Source organism: Notamacropus eugenii, chromosome 4 (assembly GCF_028372415.1).
Source record: "Notamacropus eugenii isolate mMacEug1 chromosome 4, mMacEug1.pri_v2, whole genome shotgun sequence".
NCBI lineage: Eukaryota > Metazoa > Chordata > Mammalia > Diprotodontia > Macropodidae > Notamacropus > Notamacropus eugenii.
Genome location: NC_092875.1, coordinates 258,190,825 through 258,206,884, shown reverse-complemented (window position 1 = coordinate 258,206,884; position 16,060 = coordinate 258,190,825). Strand labels below are relative to the sequence as shown.

The window sequence follows — 16,060 nt, the reverse complement described above, 5'->3', positions numbered from 1 at the left end:
GGTAGGGTCTTGTTTTTCCTTTTCTTTCTTTAAAATGAGCATTGTTCTAGGGGATCAATGAGGAAGACAGAAAATCTAGGTGACTGGTCCCTGCCCCATAGAGCTTAGTGTGTGCATACACACACACACTCCCACACACACTATACCTTATATAACAGATATACATCTTACATATACAGCACCACATATACCACAGTACCTATTGTGTGAATATCCACGTATGAGCATACATGTGTGCCTGTGTGTATGGAGAGGGCAGCCAAGTGCTAGGAAAGCAGAGAATGTCACCACCAGCCATTGCCTCTTTAAAAAAATATCAGAGTAGTCTTGTATGACCCTGATTATGGGGATTAAAAAAAAATCAACTTATGAAAACCGAATGATTTGTATCCTAAACCTCGAATGTAAGTTCTTATTTGCCAGTGACTAATACACGTTAAACAACCCAAAACCGTGTTCCAGGCTGTGTTCAATTACTTTTCCCACGGTTTCCTATCTTTATATACTAACAAGAAATTGTGTTTCTTCTTTCTTGGGATAGGAACGAAATACACTATAAAAGCTTTAATAAACGTCTGGATCTACGCGAGGACCTTTACCCCCCTCGGAAGAAGGCAGCAGGCAGGCCCGCGTCCTTGCCTTCACCCTCCCTCCCGCTGCAGCCTCGGGAGCTGTCTGGAACACAGCAGGAGCTCGATAACTGCGGCCGGGCGGCACTGCCTGAAGCCCAACGCCCGGCCTTGGCCCGGTCCTGCGCGGCCCGACGGCGCCAGGGCCAGGACGCCCAGGTGCAGGCCGGCCACGTGAAGCTCCAGGCTAGCGGGCTGCTCGCTCTGTGCCTCCAGGAGGGGGTCCGGGCTCCGGGGTCCGGGGTCCGCCGTCAGTACCCGCCTTAACTTGCCCCCGGGTACAGAAAAGGAGAACCCAGCTCGCTTCGGGGCACGCCCGGGCGTCGGCCGCTCTGCCTCCACAAGCCGGGCATTAGGTGGCTCCGGGCCTGGGTGTGGCGGGCAGGGAGACCCGGCAGAGGCACGGGCAAGCCCGGGCTGCCCCTTTCCTGGCCGGGGAGATCCGCCTCGGGGCAGCCTGGGCACTCCCGGAGACACCGCCTCGCCCCAGCCCGTACCGGGGCGCGCGGAGGGAACCGGGCTCCGACAGGTCATTAATCACTCCGGCCGGCTCCAGGCTGGAGGTAACAGGTCCGGGCGCCGCTCCCACCCCTCCGCTCCGGCGCAGGCCCGGGCGTGTTAGCCCGAGAACCCCGGGGAGCCCCGACTCACCAGGAGCAGCAGCGCGCCCAGCCTCCAGGCTCCCCGCGCCGGGTGCGCGGCCATCGCCGAGTCCTCTCCGGCGGCCTCCTGCGCCCGGGGCGGCCCTCCTGTCCCGATCCGTCTGGTCCCGTCCCTCACCGTCTCCTCCAGCCCCGCTCCGCCCCGGGGCAGGTCCCTCCCGGGCCGTCCGCCGCCCTCGGGGTTCGCGGCGGCACCGCCCCCTTTTCCTGCGGCGTTGAAGGTGCGGTCCCCGGGGGCGCCCTCCTGGCTCAGACGTGGGTGGCCCTGGCACCGCGTGTCCCACCGTCCCGAGAGATAATGGCGCCCGGGGGTTCGGGCAGGCGCTGGGAAGAGCTCCTCCACCCCTCCTCCCCCTTCTCTCCTCCCTCCAACGCCCACAGGGACACCTGGGACCGTGACGTCCCCAGAGAGGGGACCTTGGCTCGCAGCTCCGCCTCGCGGCTTCTTCCTCCTCCTCCTCCTCCTCCATACCACTAAGCCTAATGGGGTCTGTAACTGGGCGGAGGGCGCGGGGCCTAGGAGGGCAGCCTGTGCAACCTAAGCCCTCCGCAGGTCGGCCCGCCCTGCGCCCGGGGTGTTTATCTGCCACGGGGCCCGGGGGCCAGGGGCTCCAGGACCGTGCCGGCGGGCTGCGGACGCCCGTGGGAGCCGTGCCTGCGCTTCCAGAGCCCGCAGGTATAGGCGGAGGAGGGAGAGGGACGCCTCTGCCCGAGCTCTGCGGCTCTCCTAGGCACAGCTTCCCCGTGGGGATGAGCGAAGGTAAAGGAGTTCAGCGCTGCCTGCACAAAGAAAGGTGCCCCCACCCTGTGCCCGCCGCCTGTGCCCACCGCCCGTGCCTTCCAGGCTTATCTGGCCGCCCGCGGGAGGAAAGGAGTTATTAATAGGAAAGAGCTCGGGCAGCGTGCTGAATTCTTTCGGCCGCCACCGGCCCGGGTTGAATTTGTTTGTGCATGTTTTATCACGGTTTTTTTACTTTAATATTTTATTTAATTTAGTATTTATTTGTTTAAGATTTCTTTTTAAAAAAACTTTTGAGTTCCCAAACTCAGCCCCTTCCCACGCCCCCTCATTGAGAAGGCAAGCAATTCCACAGAGGTTATGCCAAACGTGCATTTCCTGTTGTGAAAAAGAACATAGGACACCCCCACCCCCCCAAAAAACCCCTCAAGAAAAATAAAATTTAAAAAGCATGCTTCAGTCTGTATCCAGACACCATAAATCCTTTCCTTGGGGATAGATGGCATTTTTCCTCTGAAGTCCTTCAGAGGTGTCTTGGATTGCTGAGAATAGCTGTCATTCACAGCTGATCATGTTACAATATTGCTGTTACTTTGTATCCTTTGCATCGGTTCATATCAGTCTTTTCAGCTTTTTCTGAGAGCATCCTGCTCATCATTTCTGATAGCACGATAGTATTCCATCAGAATCCCATTCCACAGTTTGTTCAGCTATCCCCTCACTGATGGGCACTCCTTCAATTTCCAGTTCTTTGCCACCAGAAAAGAACTACTATAAATATTTTTGTATATGTAGGTCCTTTTTGTTTTTTATCTTTTTTGAGATACAGACCTAGGGGTATCACTATTACTGTTTTAATCGTTTGTCTAGAGTAAGCATACATATGCCCATTTATTAACAGAGAATTCTTTCTCCACCTTAGCTCATTCTAGGAAATGAGTTATGAGTGTCTGAAGAAAATAACTCAAGTATTAGGAAAACTCTTTAAGTAGAATGCTAGTCTACTTCTACAGTGGAAAGGTGTATGCTTTCTTGTAAAGTCCAAGTTTTAGAATATGTAGAGGCATATGAATTTTGAAGTGAGAGTTAATTAGTATTCATAGGAATTACTTTACGGGGAGAAGTTTCTCTGTAATCTTTGTTCATTTTCTCTTTTCTCTCTTCTTCAAGATGTCCTTCCAGGCTTCAGTCTCCAAATTTTATGCAAATCCTACTCTCCCTAAAAGGCCCTATTCAACTCTAGGAGGATGCACTGGGGCTAAAGTCTTCATTCTGTACTCCATGCTCTATTTGGCATTTAAAGCCCTACAGAAACTGACTCAAGCCTACGTACTAAGTACACATTGCAAATTACTCCCCTTCACAGACCCTACATTCCAACCAAATTGACCTGTTTGTAATCACATAAGAGACATTCCACCTCCCTTCTTGCCTTTGCAAACTCTGACCCCCTGTGGTGCCAGTAGGATACCCACAGCAGTCACTATGGATATGCATGCATATTTCCAGAATAAATTCACAAAACATAAACTCTCTTTCTCAAAGATAAAACCAAGACATTTATTCAAACACCAGAAAACCAAGTCCATCATAATAAGGAAATCTATACACATTATCAATGCAGGGAGCGAGGCAATCCCCAAGCCTCCCCTCCCTGATCAGGCCTCCCCACAAACAAACTTCCCTTAGCAAAATCATTCCCTTCTTCACTCACACTAGCTGCTCTGCTCTGCCTGCTTTCTCCCAGCTCTACCTCACTCTCTCCCAGCTGGGCCCTTCCTGCCTCACCCATTCATCATGCTCTTCCCAGGATGGACTTCAGGTAACTCAAGCTGTGAGCTGGGTCAAAGCTCATATCGGGTCACATGGGCCTGTTAAGGGTGAGGAAAGATCTTTAAATTCCCTTAACATTACACCCCCATGCCTGAAATGCGCTCCCTTCCTAATGCCTCTTAGCATCCTTAGCTGACTTCAAAACTCACTTCAGAATTAACGTCTTTTAGACCTTTCCTGAGCACTCCTAAGTGCTCATGTGTCTCCCCAACACTCTCAAATCATCTTTTATTTACCTTGAGTATATTTTTCATTTTCTTTTCTGTATAGGTGTTATTTCCCTTTCCTCCCCCACCTTACTCCCCTATAGAATTTAAGTTCCTTGAGGATAGGGATTATTTCAGGTTTATTTTTGTTTTTATATCTTTATCACTAAGTACAGTGCCTGGCACATTACAGAGTCAAGCAAATTCTTTTATTAAAAGGATTTGTTCTGTGAAGTTTGGATTCAGTCAAAGGACGGAATTTGAGGACCTAGAGGGCCACATGTGGCCTTGAGGCCAAGGGTTCCCCACCCCTGTGCTAGGCATTTTATAAATGCTGGCTGATTAATGGTTCTTATTCCCTTGAATTCATAGTATCTATTGTCTGCACCATTTCTTTGGTGCTTCATCAGATATTGCTCATTCCATTTGATTAACTGTTGTCTTGTATTTCTGTCCTGCTCTTGTATTTTATATATATATATATATATATATATATATATATATATATATATATATATATATATATATATATTCATCCTGGTAGTATGTTACAGCTGAAAGAGGGCTACTTTTTGTATCAGAGGAGCTAGGTGTAAATCCCAGCTCCACCACTACCTTGGGCAAGTTACTTAATTTGTCTCTGTCTCAATTTTGTCATTAGTAAAATCAAGAGTTTTCATTAGATGATCTGTAAGGTTCCATCCGGTTTTAAGTCTATGGTACCATAAACTAATATTTAACCTGTTTGAGGACACTTCTAAAGAAGTCCTTCCTATGGTAAGTACTTAAATATTTAAATGAATAAACTTAAGAATAATCCTTAGAATCATTATTCCATTTCTTTTCTTTTCCTTTCTTTCTCTGAAAGAAAAAAGCCAAAGATATTGGCACCCCTGATTGGGATGCTCTTTCACTATTGTCAGGGTAACCCTTTTGATCAGAAGTGCAGTCCTTCCTTATCAAAATATCACCTAAAAATTATATTAAGTGCCATTAATTTAGCATAGTGTCTGGTACAGAGTAAGTGCTTAACAAATGCTCTGTTATGTTTCTGTGTAATATGTTTCTATGTAATATGTTTCTCCTTATAATCTGTGCCTGCCTAGCTAGCTATTAGCTGGCCCCTAGGTGGCACAGTGATTAGAGTGCTGGCCTTGGAATCAGAAGACTCTGAGTTCAAATCCAACCTCAGACATTTCCTAGCTTTATGACCCTGGACAAGTCATTTAATCCTATTTACCTCAGTTTCCTAGTCTGTAAAATGAGCTGGAGAAGGAAATGGCAAACCATTTCATTATCTTTGTCAAGAAAACCCAAATGGGATCAGGAAGAGCCTGACACAACTGAAAACAACTGAACAATCCTCTGTCCAAAAGAATAAGTGGCTTTGTGCCTTTCTACTTGAAACCTGACCCCAAGACTCATGTTTTCTTGGATTCCCATCAAGTGATGGTAGACTGAATTTTCAGCATATGGAAGACAGGATTTTAGGGGGGGATGGTGGTGGTGGTGGTGGTGTGACTACATGAGAAATTTTTTGCTCATTTAAAATGGGTTGTTAAGCTTCCTCATGAATCTTTTTTGATGGAAGTTTCAGGGTAGCATTCTTTCTATAACAATGCACATTCGTTTTCCAAGACTCTGACTGAAGTACTTAGCATTGAGTAACATTTGTCCGTAGTCACTACATCATTAAACATCATAGCACTTAGTTTGTACTTCTCATTCATTATCTATAGCGTAGTTGTTGATGCATGTGTTTCATCTCCCTACTGGATGGTAGGTCCATGAAAGCGGAGACTGTCTTGGTATCTACAGTGCTATGTATATAGTGAACACTTAAAAAATATTTCTTAGAGTTTGCTATACATTATGTTTTATAATGACTTATTAGATCTTTTTTATGGAAACCAGTGAACCAATTTTGAGACTGAGTGATATGTGAGCCAATGATAAAAACCATTTCCATTGGCCTCACATTTATGATAGGATAAGAATTAAAAATTTGGTGTTTAAGAACTTCATAAATAGTTGTGAATGAATCAAATCCAACAATTATTGAGCACCTATATTTATCAAGTATCTGTTATGTGCAAGGCCACAGGTTTGGCCATTACAAACTACTAGGCACTAATAGTTTTTTTTTTAAGTCTTATTTGACCTTAGTTGGCCCTTTTCTGCTACTTATTCAACATTGTAATCAATTCTCATTAGTTTGCTTTTTGTATTCCCTACAAAATTGGTTCCAACACTATTCTCTGTGTAACAGGGGTTTGGTGTAAACACAAAATGCCTTGGATGGCATCTCTCCACACGGGGAGATGAAAAGCCTACTTCTGGGTGCATTATTATAACAAAGAATGGAAATGCTTTAGAGAAATGGATCATGAGTTGGTAGTCTATATCTGGTTCTGGATGACTAACCACTTGGTGAATGCTCAGGCATTGAAAAGCTTGAGTCAGTCTAATGCTAGTCCTTTAGTCTGCTCTGTTTGTGAATAGACTTCTTCACTTATGTGATCTAATGAGAGACTCTGACATAGGGAGACCTTGGGACCTTCTCCCATTCAAGGCCATGTGACTTTGTGAAACTGACCTTGGTCGTTGACTACGTGTTGGTCTTTTTCCCTTTAGTTTAAAGGGAGTAGTGCCTCAATCCTATGAATTTCAAGAAGTCAGTAAGGCACCCTAGCATCTTGGTTCTAAAGTGTGGGTTTGCAGTGCAGCATTAATACCCAGGGGGGCAGGGAGCAACCTTCTGGTCCTAGGTTAGCAGTAACTGAGAGGAGGACCCATCTGCCTTGGTGCATCTGGATGTGAAGTTGGCTTGAACTTTGCCAATATCAGTGTTATGTAGGAATGGAGATGAGTGTGTCCCCATTGAGGGGAATGTTTATACTTTGTTAGTGCTCTATTTTGAAGTAAATTTTCCTTTGTAAGGGTGAATTGAAGTTAAATGGAATTGGAGAGTAATGCTGAGATCTAACAGTGGTGAAAACATGTCTAGTGGGAGTTCAGAGCTGATAGCAGTAGAAAAGAGACATTCTGAACCTTTCAGGGTACCTAGGAACCTTGAGGTGCAGATGTAACCTGCTTGGCTTTGGGAGAATGAGCCAGATTTACCGAGTAATCTTCTCCTTTTTATTGGAGGAGGATTGAGTCTACCTAACCTTATTTCCCTCAGTAGTTCTTTAGAGTTCCCTCAATTGGCAGATGGCAAGGCTTTGAGGTCTACAGAGTAATGTTCCCCTCGTGGTTCCAGGATGGTTGAACCAATTCTTGGCTCTGCCAACAGGGCATTCATGAGTTGTCTTCCATGGAACCAGATTGCAGAGGACCCTGAAAGATGAGCAGAGGAAGGTGGGCTTGTGACCTGAGTCGAGGTAGACTCTTAAGCACAGAAGCCATTTGATGACTGTTTGGGAAAGCTTTTTCTACAATCTCTGAACTTCTGTCTTTATCCTTCTTCTCTTCCTCCTGGCACTATGAGAGAAAGAAGTGTTTCTTTTCTCCATCAAGGCTAACCTCTCTACCTGTACCCTTCATCTCATTCCCTCTGACTTTCCTTATGTATTGTTTTGATTCTGGATCCCTAGGAAAATAAGCACATCCACACCCACTTTTTGACTGAGCTACAGTTATTAATAACCTACAAACCAGCACTCACATTAATAACCTACAAAGCACTCACAGTGGATCCAAGGAGATATATACTTCCACATCACAATCAGGGGTCTTAGACTGTTGTTCTGGGAAATAAAACTGGCCATATGTAATGAGGAAATAGGATCTATCCAGTCTATAGACAGATTTGAAGTAGTATGGGATTGAGAATGGGGAGGAGAGATGGAGAAAGTCTTTGTGATTTTATATTGAGATTTATATTGATTTATATAGATTTGTATTGAGAGGGTCTTACAAATGTACTTATGTAGGATATGCGGACCCTAGGCATCTTTGATTAGGTCAGATAAGAATAAAGAATTATTGGTAGAATTTCTTTGAAGTCAGTCACTGAGCTCAAAGATTTGTCAGTCATTCTAGTGTTTTATATTTCCATTTACCTCCTCCTCCTTTTCACGGAAGGGACCCAGTCCGAGCAACCTTCATCACGAATAGGCCTGTCCTGTTCCTCTCCAGGTGATTCATCCCACCTCCTCTGTCTACAGATATACTCAGGCTTCCCTTGTCCTAAAACGACCTTCACTTTACCCTGATCCCTTTTAAAACTCTCATCTTTTGTCTTTCCCTGCTATACTTCTAAAAATGGCCCTCATTTGTGGAAATTTTTCTCTCTGAGCCCCCACCCCCACCCCACCTATCTACAGATGCCTACAGAAATTGTCCCTTGAAAGCCTGTCAGTAACCTCCTTATCAGGAAGCATAATGACTCCCCTCCCCCCCAGTCGGTATTCTCTGAAGATATAATTATTGACCAACTCATCCATGGTTTTAACTGTCTCCTGTTGGCTAGTCTTTTTCCTTTCACTCTCTAACAATAGGCTCTCTCCAAGTTCCTTCGGTGGCCTTCTTATTTTTCTCCATACATTCACTTGTTTATATCATTAATCCCTGTGGCCTCATTTCTCATCTCTGTGTGTACAATTCTCAAATCTTTATCTCTGACTCCAGAGTTCCTCCCTCCCCCTGAATTCCACACTTTTATTTCCAGATGCTTACTTGTTACTGCCTGTATATAAGTCCCTAGGTAATGGGTCACTCAACATGAATTTGGTGCCTCCTATGTGCCAAGACACTGTGATAAGGACTGAACATACAAAAAAAAAAAAAAAATAGGCAAAAGATGGTCTCTGCCCTCAAGAAACTCAGAATCGAATGGGAGAGACTACAAGTGAACAATTATGTACAAACAAGCTCTATACAGGATAAATAGGAAATAATTAAGAGAAAGAATGTGCTAGAATTATGAAAAGTTAGGTGTCCTGTTGGATCCTCAAACTTAACATGTCCCAAACTGAACTCAGGCACTTTCTAAGGACTCATTTTCCTATTATTTCACTACCAATATTCTCCCTCCCAAATACCTAAAAATGACATCCTTAACCAGGTGTATCTGTTACAAGTACTACTGACTCTAGCTCTAGAATCTCTCTCACAAATGACTATTTTTGGCAATAGAATCCAGGTCTTCATTACCTGTTATCTGGATTGTTTAGACTGCCTCTCTACTTCCCAATTTTTCCCTCAGATTTATCCTATACACCCCTGCCAGGTTAATTTTCCTAATGTTAACAGGATTTTATTGAGCCAGTCCCAACCTGAGAATGATGAAACAGCTGGCCAGAGAGGAACAGATTTGCAAATTGGGAATTTTCCTGATCGGAATTTTGCCTTGCTGAAGTGAAGATAGAGATTATATACATAAATCGTTAGTGGGAAGGGAGGGAGGAAGGTGGATTATAATCATTCCCAGGGCCAGAGTGATTTTCAAGCCAAATCCGCAAATGGAAGAGAATACAACAATTCTGGAGTCCTGTAGGACCCATACTGCTCAAGTCCTTGGAGGTCATTACTTAGTGGGTCACAGGATCAGAGCTCTCTGTTGGGAACAGGTTTTACAGTCTTTGATTTGCTTCACTTCAGATATGGAGGTAAAAGGACGCCAGTGATTTGTGAGCCTTGTCCAGATTTGGTTGATCATTTCAAGCTGCGTTATGAATCTGACTTGTAAACTGGAAAAGGCAATTTTGCAAAATCTAATCTATTAGTATATTCATTACACATTATATTGATTATTATAAAAATCAGAATTCCCTCCACGCCTGTATATAGCTTGCTTTCCCTCTACACTAACCCACCGATCTATCCTGTCTTTCCAGTGATCCCTTGTTACCCACCAAATAATATCCTAGTTCCTTATGGTAGCATTCAAAGCCCTCCATAATCTGCCACCCATCTATCTCATTCACCAAAAAAAAAAAAGTACTATTGTACAATTATAAAATCACTGTTCCATGAATATATATTGCTCTTCCCTTCTTTAGGGTCCCAGCTCACCCACTTCTCATACACCCTTCTCTCCTCTGCTGACATCCATACCAACCATCTTTCAAAATCTAGTTTATTTACTGTCTCCTCTGATTCTTTGCCATCCTGGGCCAGAAATGTTCTCTCTCTTCTTTGGACTCCCATGAAACTGTATTTTTCTTAGGCACTTGGGTGATTTCAACTGCATGCAGGTTAAATTCTTAACTGTCTATGACTCAGTAGGTAAGTGTTAGGGAGTTGACTGGAAGCACCCAGATTTTAAGTGACTTGTCCAGAATGAAACAGAATTAAAAAAATCAAATGTGAAAACTGAATTTAGTGGGAAACTTAGGTTTGTCAAAAGGTTTGGGCAATTTCCCCAGAAGCAATTTTACTGCCTTCTTGCTTGAATGTAAACCATGCATTAAACTTTTTGCAGATATGTGAAGGAGCTGTGATTGTATCAGGGACAGAGATTCCTGGTTTCCTTCTAAGGAAGCTGATCACACCCAGTTAGGGACTTAGTTGATAAGGCCTAGGGAGTTACCTGAGGCACTTAGAGGTTAAGGGAGTTCCTTTTGGTCCCGAGGTTAGTGTGAGTCAGAGGCTGGATTTGGCCCCAGGTCTTATTGAACCTAGCACTTTAGCCACTAGCCTTGGGGTAAGGGGCTAGAGGACTGGGATGAGGAGGGGGCGGGGAAGTCTTGTAAATACCTATCCTCTTCTCTTTTATATTATGGTTAGTTAAGTACTGTCTTCCTATTAGATTAAAAAGCTTAGAGAAAAGGGACCAGTTTCTTTGTTTGTTTGTTTTATTCATTCACTCATTCATTTGCGACCTTGGGCAAGTAATTTGACCTCTGTTTGTTTGTCCCAGTTTCCTGAACTGTAAAACAAGGATGTAAACAGCACCTTCTTTGCAAGGTTATTGTGAACATCTAATCAGATGATAGTTGTAAAAAGCCTGGCATAAAGTAAGTGCTATATAAATGCATATTCCCTTCCCTTTACTTTATTTACTTTGGTATCACTAGTGCTTTGTACACAGTAGTCACTCCATATATGTCAAAATGATAAAAAAAAAACAAAACCAAAATAATGAGGTTTGGGGGGTGGGAATTGTGGGACCCTCCAAAGACTAAAGAGGGTCGTCTGGAATGAATTCATGAACTCAAGCATTCTTTAAGTCATGATGGCAAAGGTTTATTGTAACACTAGTATATCTGGCAGAGCTCCTTAGGGAACTTGCATTCCTTAAAGAACTTGCAGCTTAACGAGTGATGCTAAAGCTTATGCTAATTAGGTGATAACCTACAACCTTGGTCACTGGTGTCATTTACTGCTGGAAACCAGGGGAAGGGGTTGCTCAGGGATGTATTTTGGTCTGTTACATCTGTAGCAGGATAGCTTTGAGAGTTGATGTGTATAGCTTGACCTCTGGATTGAATATGAACTTTGGGAGTCAATAATAATTCTGTGGTTAGAAGATAGTCCTGTTTTTACTAGAAAATTTCGTCAGAGGTCAGTTTGTTCTTGTGAGAGGAAAAGATAGTTTACTTTGCTGGGGGCCCACTCATGAATTATTGTTAGGCATAGTGTCCTTGGGCTGGGGAGAAAACTGTCAGGGATAGTGTTTTGAAGCTAGGGAGAAAGGTGATGTTGGAATTGGGGTCCAAGCACAAGCACCCAAGCACCCAAGTACCCCATCAAAAAGGTTCATAAAATTTAGGACTGGAAGAACTTTAGACATTATGTAGTCTTAGGGTCCTTTAGCCATGAGGAGGGTATGTGAACTTGGATGGGAACAAAAATACATCTTTATTTTTTACTAACCTTTGGTTTCCTTTGGGATACAGTGTAGTTTATGCAATTAATAACATTGTTCTTTGAAAGGGTTTCTAGGCTTCAACAGCCTGCCAGAGGGGTCCACGACACCAAAAAGATTAAAAACCCCTGATTCTAGTCCAGCTCCTTCATTTTATAACTGAGGATACTGAGGTAAAGTGATTTGCCCAGGGATGTTAGTAGCTGAGCTACTGGGATTGGAAATCAAGTTCTTTTACTCAAAATTCAGTGCTCTTTCTAGTAAAGTTTAGTACATTGAACTGAGATAGCTCTACAGTGACAATAATGTTCTATGATAGATTTTTTTTTTAAGGTTATGTATATGTCAGGTGAATACAGCAAGTGATATATATATATGTGTAAAACTGCAGTCATTTAAATGTGTCCGTGATTCATGATTTGAGCTAAATGCTGCCTCCTAATCTCAATGTTTTTTTTCTGTCATCTTTAAATGGAAAGTCCATTAAGATAGTTTGTTTTTTATTTTTTTTTTATTTTTAGGCAGGTCTTAGTTTTCGTTTCACTCCAAGACTGTTTTTGTTTTTTATTTGTGCGCATGTGTGTTTTGTTTTGAAGGAAATCAGGATTAAGTGACTTCCCCAGGGTCACATATCTGAGTTCACATTTGAACTCAGGTCCTCCAGACTGCAGAGCTAGGACTGTGTCTACTGCGTCACCTAGATTCCACTAGACAGTTTATTTGTAAAGAGGGATTGGAACCCAGGTATTCTCAGCACTTCTTTATTTCTCCAAAGAGTACTCATTTTTAGAAACAAATAAAAATCACATCTTGGCACATCTTCTTAGGGGAGGAGAGAGATAATTTTATCTTTTTCGTAGACTAAAGGAGCAAGACAGAAAAACCTACAATTTGCTTTTTAAAAAATGTGATCCATAGATTGAGGCAGTCTCATATCTACATGTCCTCATTTGTCTTGTTTTGTCAGTTCTCCCTCCTATCTATTTTCATGTCACTATAAGCCTAGTCTTGGTCCTCATCACTTCTCACCTGGACTATTGTAGTAACCTTCTCATTGGCCTCCTTGTATCCAGCCTCTTCCCTTTCCTGTCCATCCTCCACACAGCAAGTAAATTTATATTACCAAAGCACAAGTCTGTGCCACTCTTCTGCTCAAGAAACTTTAGTGATTCTCTATTATCTTTAGTTCCTTTTTTTGGCATTTAAAGATGTTATGGTATGATATCATATCCTAGTTCCAGCTTTTATTTTTCCACATGTAATGAGACTTTGGACTCATTTCCTCAAAACAAAGATAGCCACATTACCCTCTCAGGGTTCTAGGGGTGTCTCTGAGAGGTTGAGCCTGACTTATCTCATGTGATCAGTTTAACCCTCCCCCCCCCCAGCCACTCTGAACTGTTAACTGCCAGTGAACTCCAGTTCCATTTAACCAATTAACATCATTTAGCTTTTACAAGAGGATATCTACTGAAAAAATATAGCGAGATATTTTCCACTAACACATGGGGGCATACTTTCTTTTTTACCATCCTGAGAAAGAATTCATTTGGAACCCTATTCCACTCCAATCAGTTTATTATTTTATATAAATCATATAGGAATAGATAGGTTCTTATAGTGGGCCTTAAACTTTAATGTAATGTTCATTACTTGTTTACCAAGTTATGAGGCTCACTTGGGCAACCACAAGAATGCTGACAAAGCTATCTCCATCCTGTTTTGCTCAAATTCCATGTCCAAACTCATCACGAGTGGGATGCCTTGAGGTTTGGAAAGTCCCCCAGTTTATTTGAGTACCTCTGTTCTCCAACTTGAGAAAGTAACCACCTTATGCCTACTTAGGGAAGATGCCCCATGCTTCACCCAACCTGTGGCTCCCCTGCTAATATGTCATATTTAGCAATCAAGAGCAAGATCTGTCAACCAATCAGATTCTGTATTTTGTAGCTTCTTTTTTGCATATTGAGTATCAAACCTTACAAAAACAAGGTATTGGAAGAAGGGGGCATCTCAGATTGTGAGGAAGATCTGAGCTCCACTTCGTTAGAGGAGACCACAAACCCTTTAATAGAGTGCTGTTGACTTAGAGCTCTCTGCCTCAAGTCTCTTTTATTGTAGGTTGGACCTACGCCATTTTGGCCCAAGGAAGGGTGTGGTGCATTCAGGTTTAAAGCAGTTTCTACACAGCATTCTGCCCCATTAGGTTCACTTCCAAATGTGGCATAGCTGCTGGGTGATTCCTTATCTCACTTACCTCTGACCTAAAGGACATTTCCACATAGTGGCAGCCAAAATGGCAGAGATAAAGGTCTTTTTGGAAGCAGTCTCCTCAGCCTATTCCACATGGGAATTTCACCAGCCAAACACACTATGCATATTCACTAGCCTCTGTTACACATCTGAAAAAAGAGAAAAAGAGATTTTTAATAGGAAACTGAATCTCTTAAAAAAAAAAAGAAAATTTTTTTCCTAAAGCATATAATAAACTCAACATGTTAGGTACAAAGCTGCCTGTTGCCTGTGTCTGTCTACCTTGACACTTTATCCTATTCTTTTCTGAGCATTTTAACATAACTCATTGATATTCATCCTTTCCTTTTTTGGAAGGGATCTATTGCTAGCCCCCATTCTCCCCTCTCACCTCCCTATAATACTACTTTTTTGCATGTTTACAGCTAGTTTGAAACATTATTGACAAATAATAGACTGTTTACTTTTCTTGGACAGAAGTCATATATTTATCCACCTTAATTTCATAAGACACTTAAAAAAATAATACATCATTACCAAACATATACTTGCCTTGATGCTTGAAGGATTTGTATTTTTTTCTCCATGAATTCACCTTCTGCTGACGCAAAACATGACTCCCCTACAATGTATTTATTGATCTATGAGAGTTTTTGTACCTTTAGCCTCCACCAACAGCCCAAGGATTGAGTTTCTCTGAAGTTGGTTAGGCTAATCCTTGAACAACTGACACACAATCTGTTTCTGGGCCCATAAGCAAAGCTTTTCCAAGTTCGATGGACCTAACAGAGGTGCTGTGCTAGCACATTATTCACTTATCAAAATTCCTCTCTTTTCGTAATCTTAAAAAACATAAACTTTGTTAAAGATAAATCAATAAAGGATTTCTCATCACATTTAGAGGCTATTTAATATGTTTGCTGGAGGTTTGCCCAATGATTGCCTATGTAATTATAAAATGAAAAGCCTGATGGATAATTTGAATTTTTGACAGTTATATCTTTTAAGAGGAATGTAGAAGGACAGGGCTAAACAGAAGTTTTTAAGCCCCCTGTTATACTGAAACCAGTGGATATATATTTAAAATAACTTAGGGACTGAGTGTTGCAATCTCTTACCTTGCTCAGCGTTTCATGAATAGGGAATCTGTTTTGACAAGAAAGATGATCCTAGGAAAAAATATTACAAGGTAGTGTCAGAAGACAATATAGGTATCTTTATCCACTATTTGGTTGAGTCAGAGTATTATACGTGAGGTTGACCACAAAAAGAATGGAACAGGAAGGTATACCAGACTCAGGGCTGTTAGGAAAAAGTAACTCAGAACATAAGCTCTGTTGAAGTTGAGTCAACAGCTTCCTTTCTCTGCACAAGGAACAGACATCACTATTTATGTTGCAAAAAAAGATTTAGCTGGATTTGAGAGGGAGCCACCTGGTTATGATAATAGCTGCACTTTCAGAGCACTTTACAATTCACAAAGGACTTTTCTTTGGAAAACTTGAGAAGGTTGTAGTGAAAGCATATTCATTATAATTTTTATTATTTACTTCTTCAAAAAATCTGTGAATACTTTAGATGCTTTCTCTGTTGGAGCAGATCCCAACCCCTCTATCCACTTTGTAGATGGTATTGTGGAGGCCTATTCAAAATAACTTGGGGGTTGCCTTGCAAATTATAGATCAATAGATAGATGTGGATTAAACCTGTGATTCATTGATGTTGAGAATTCCCATGGAGGGAATTAGCGTTATCAAGGCAGGTCAGGCTAAGGGCATAATCTAGGAAATGTCTACATTTAGAAGGTAGCCAAAGGAAGAGAATTCAGCTGAGGAGGCAGAAAAGGAGCAGTGAGAGTTAGGAGGAGGAAAGCTCATTATCTCTTTCCTCAGAGCAGCTTCCCTACTTCTGCCCACAGCATTGCC

The 16,060-nt window shown here is 42.4% G+C and overlaps 1 protein-coding gene across 1 annotated transcript in view; it reads right to left on the bottom strand.

The window, feature by feature from the left end:
• DSG2 (desmoglein 2) overlaps positions 1–1,456 on the bottom strand; it is a 39,552-nt gene extending 38,096 nt beyond the window's left edge. The window contains exon 1 of the mRNA XM_072604476.1: positions 1,281–1,456. Within this exon, the coding sequence (XP_072460577.1) occupies positions 1,281–1,334 (54 nt within the window). The 5' untranslated portion in view covers positions 1,335–1,456. The remainder of the gene's footprint in view (positions 1–1,280) is intronic.
• Between the last annotated feature and the right edge of the window lie 14,604 nt (positions 1,457–16,060).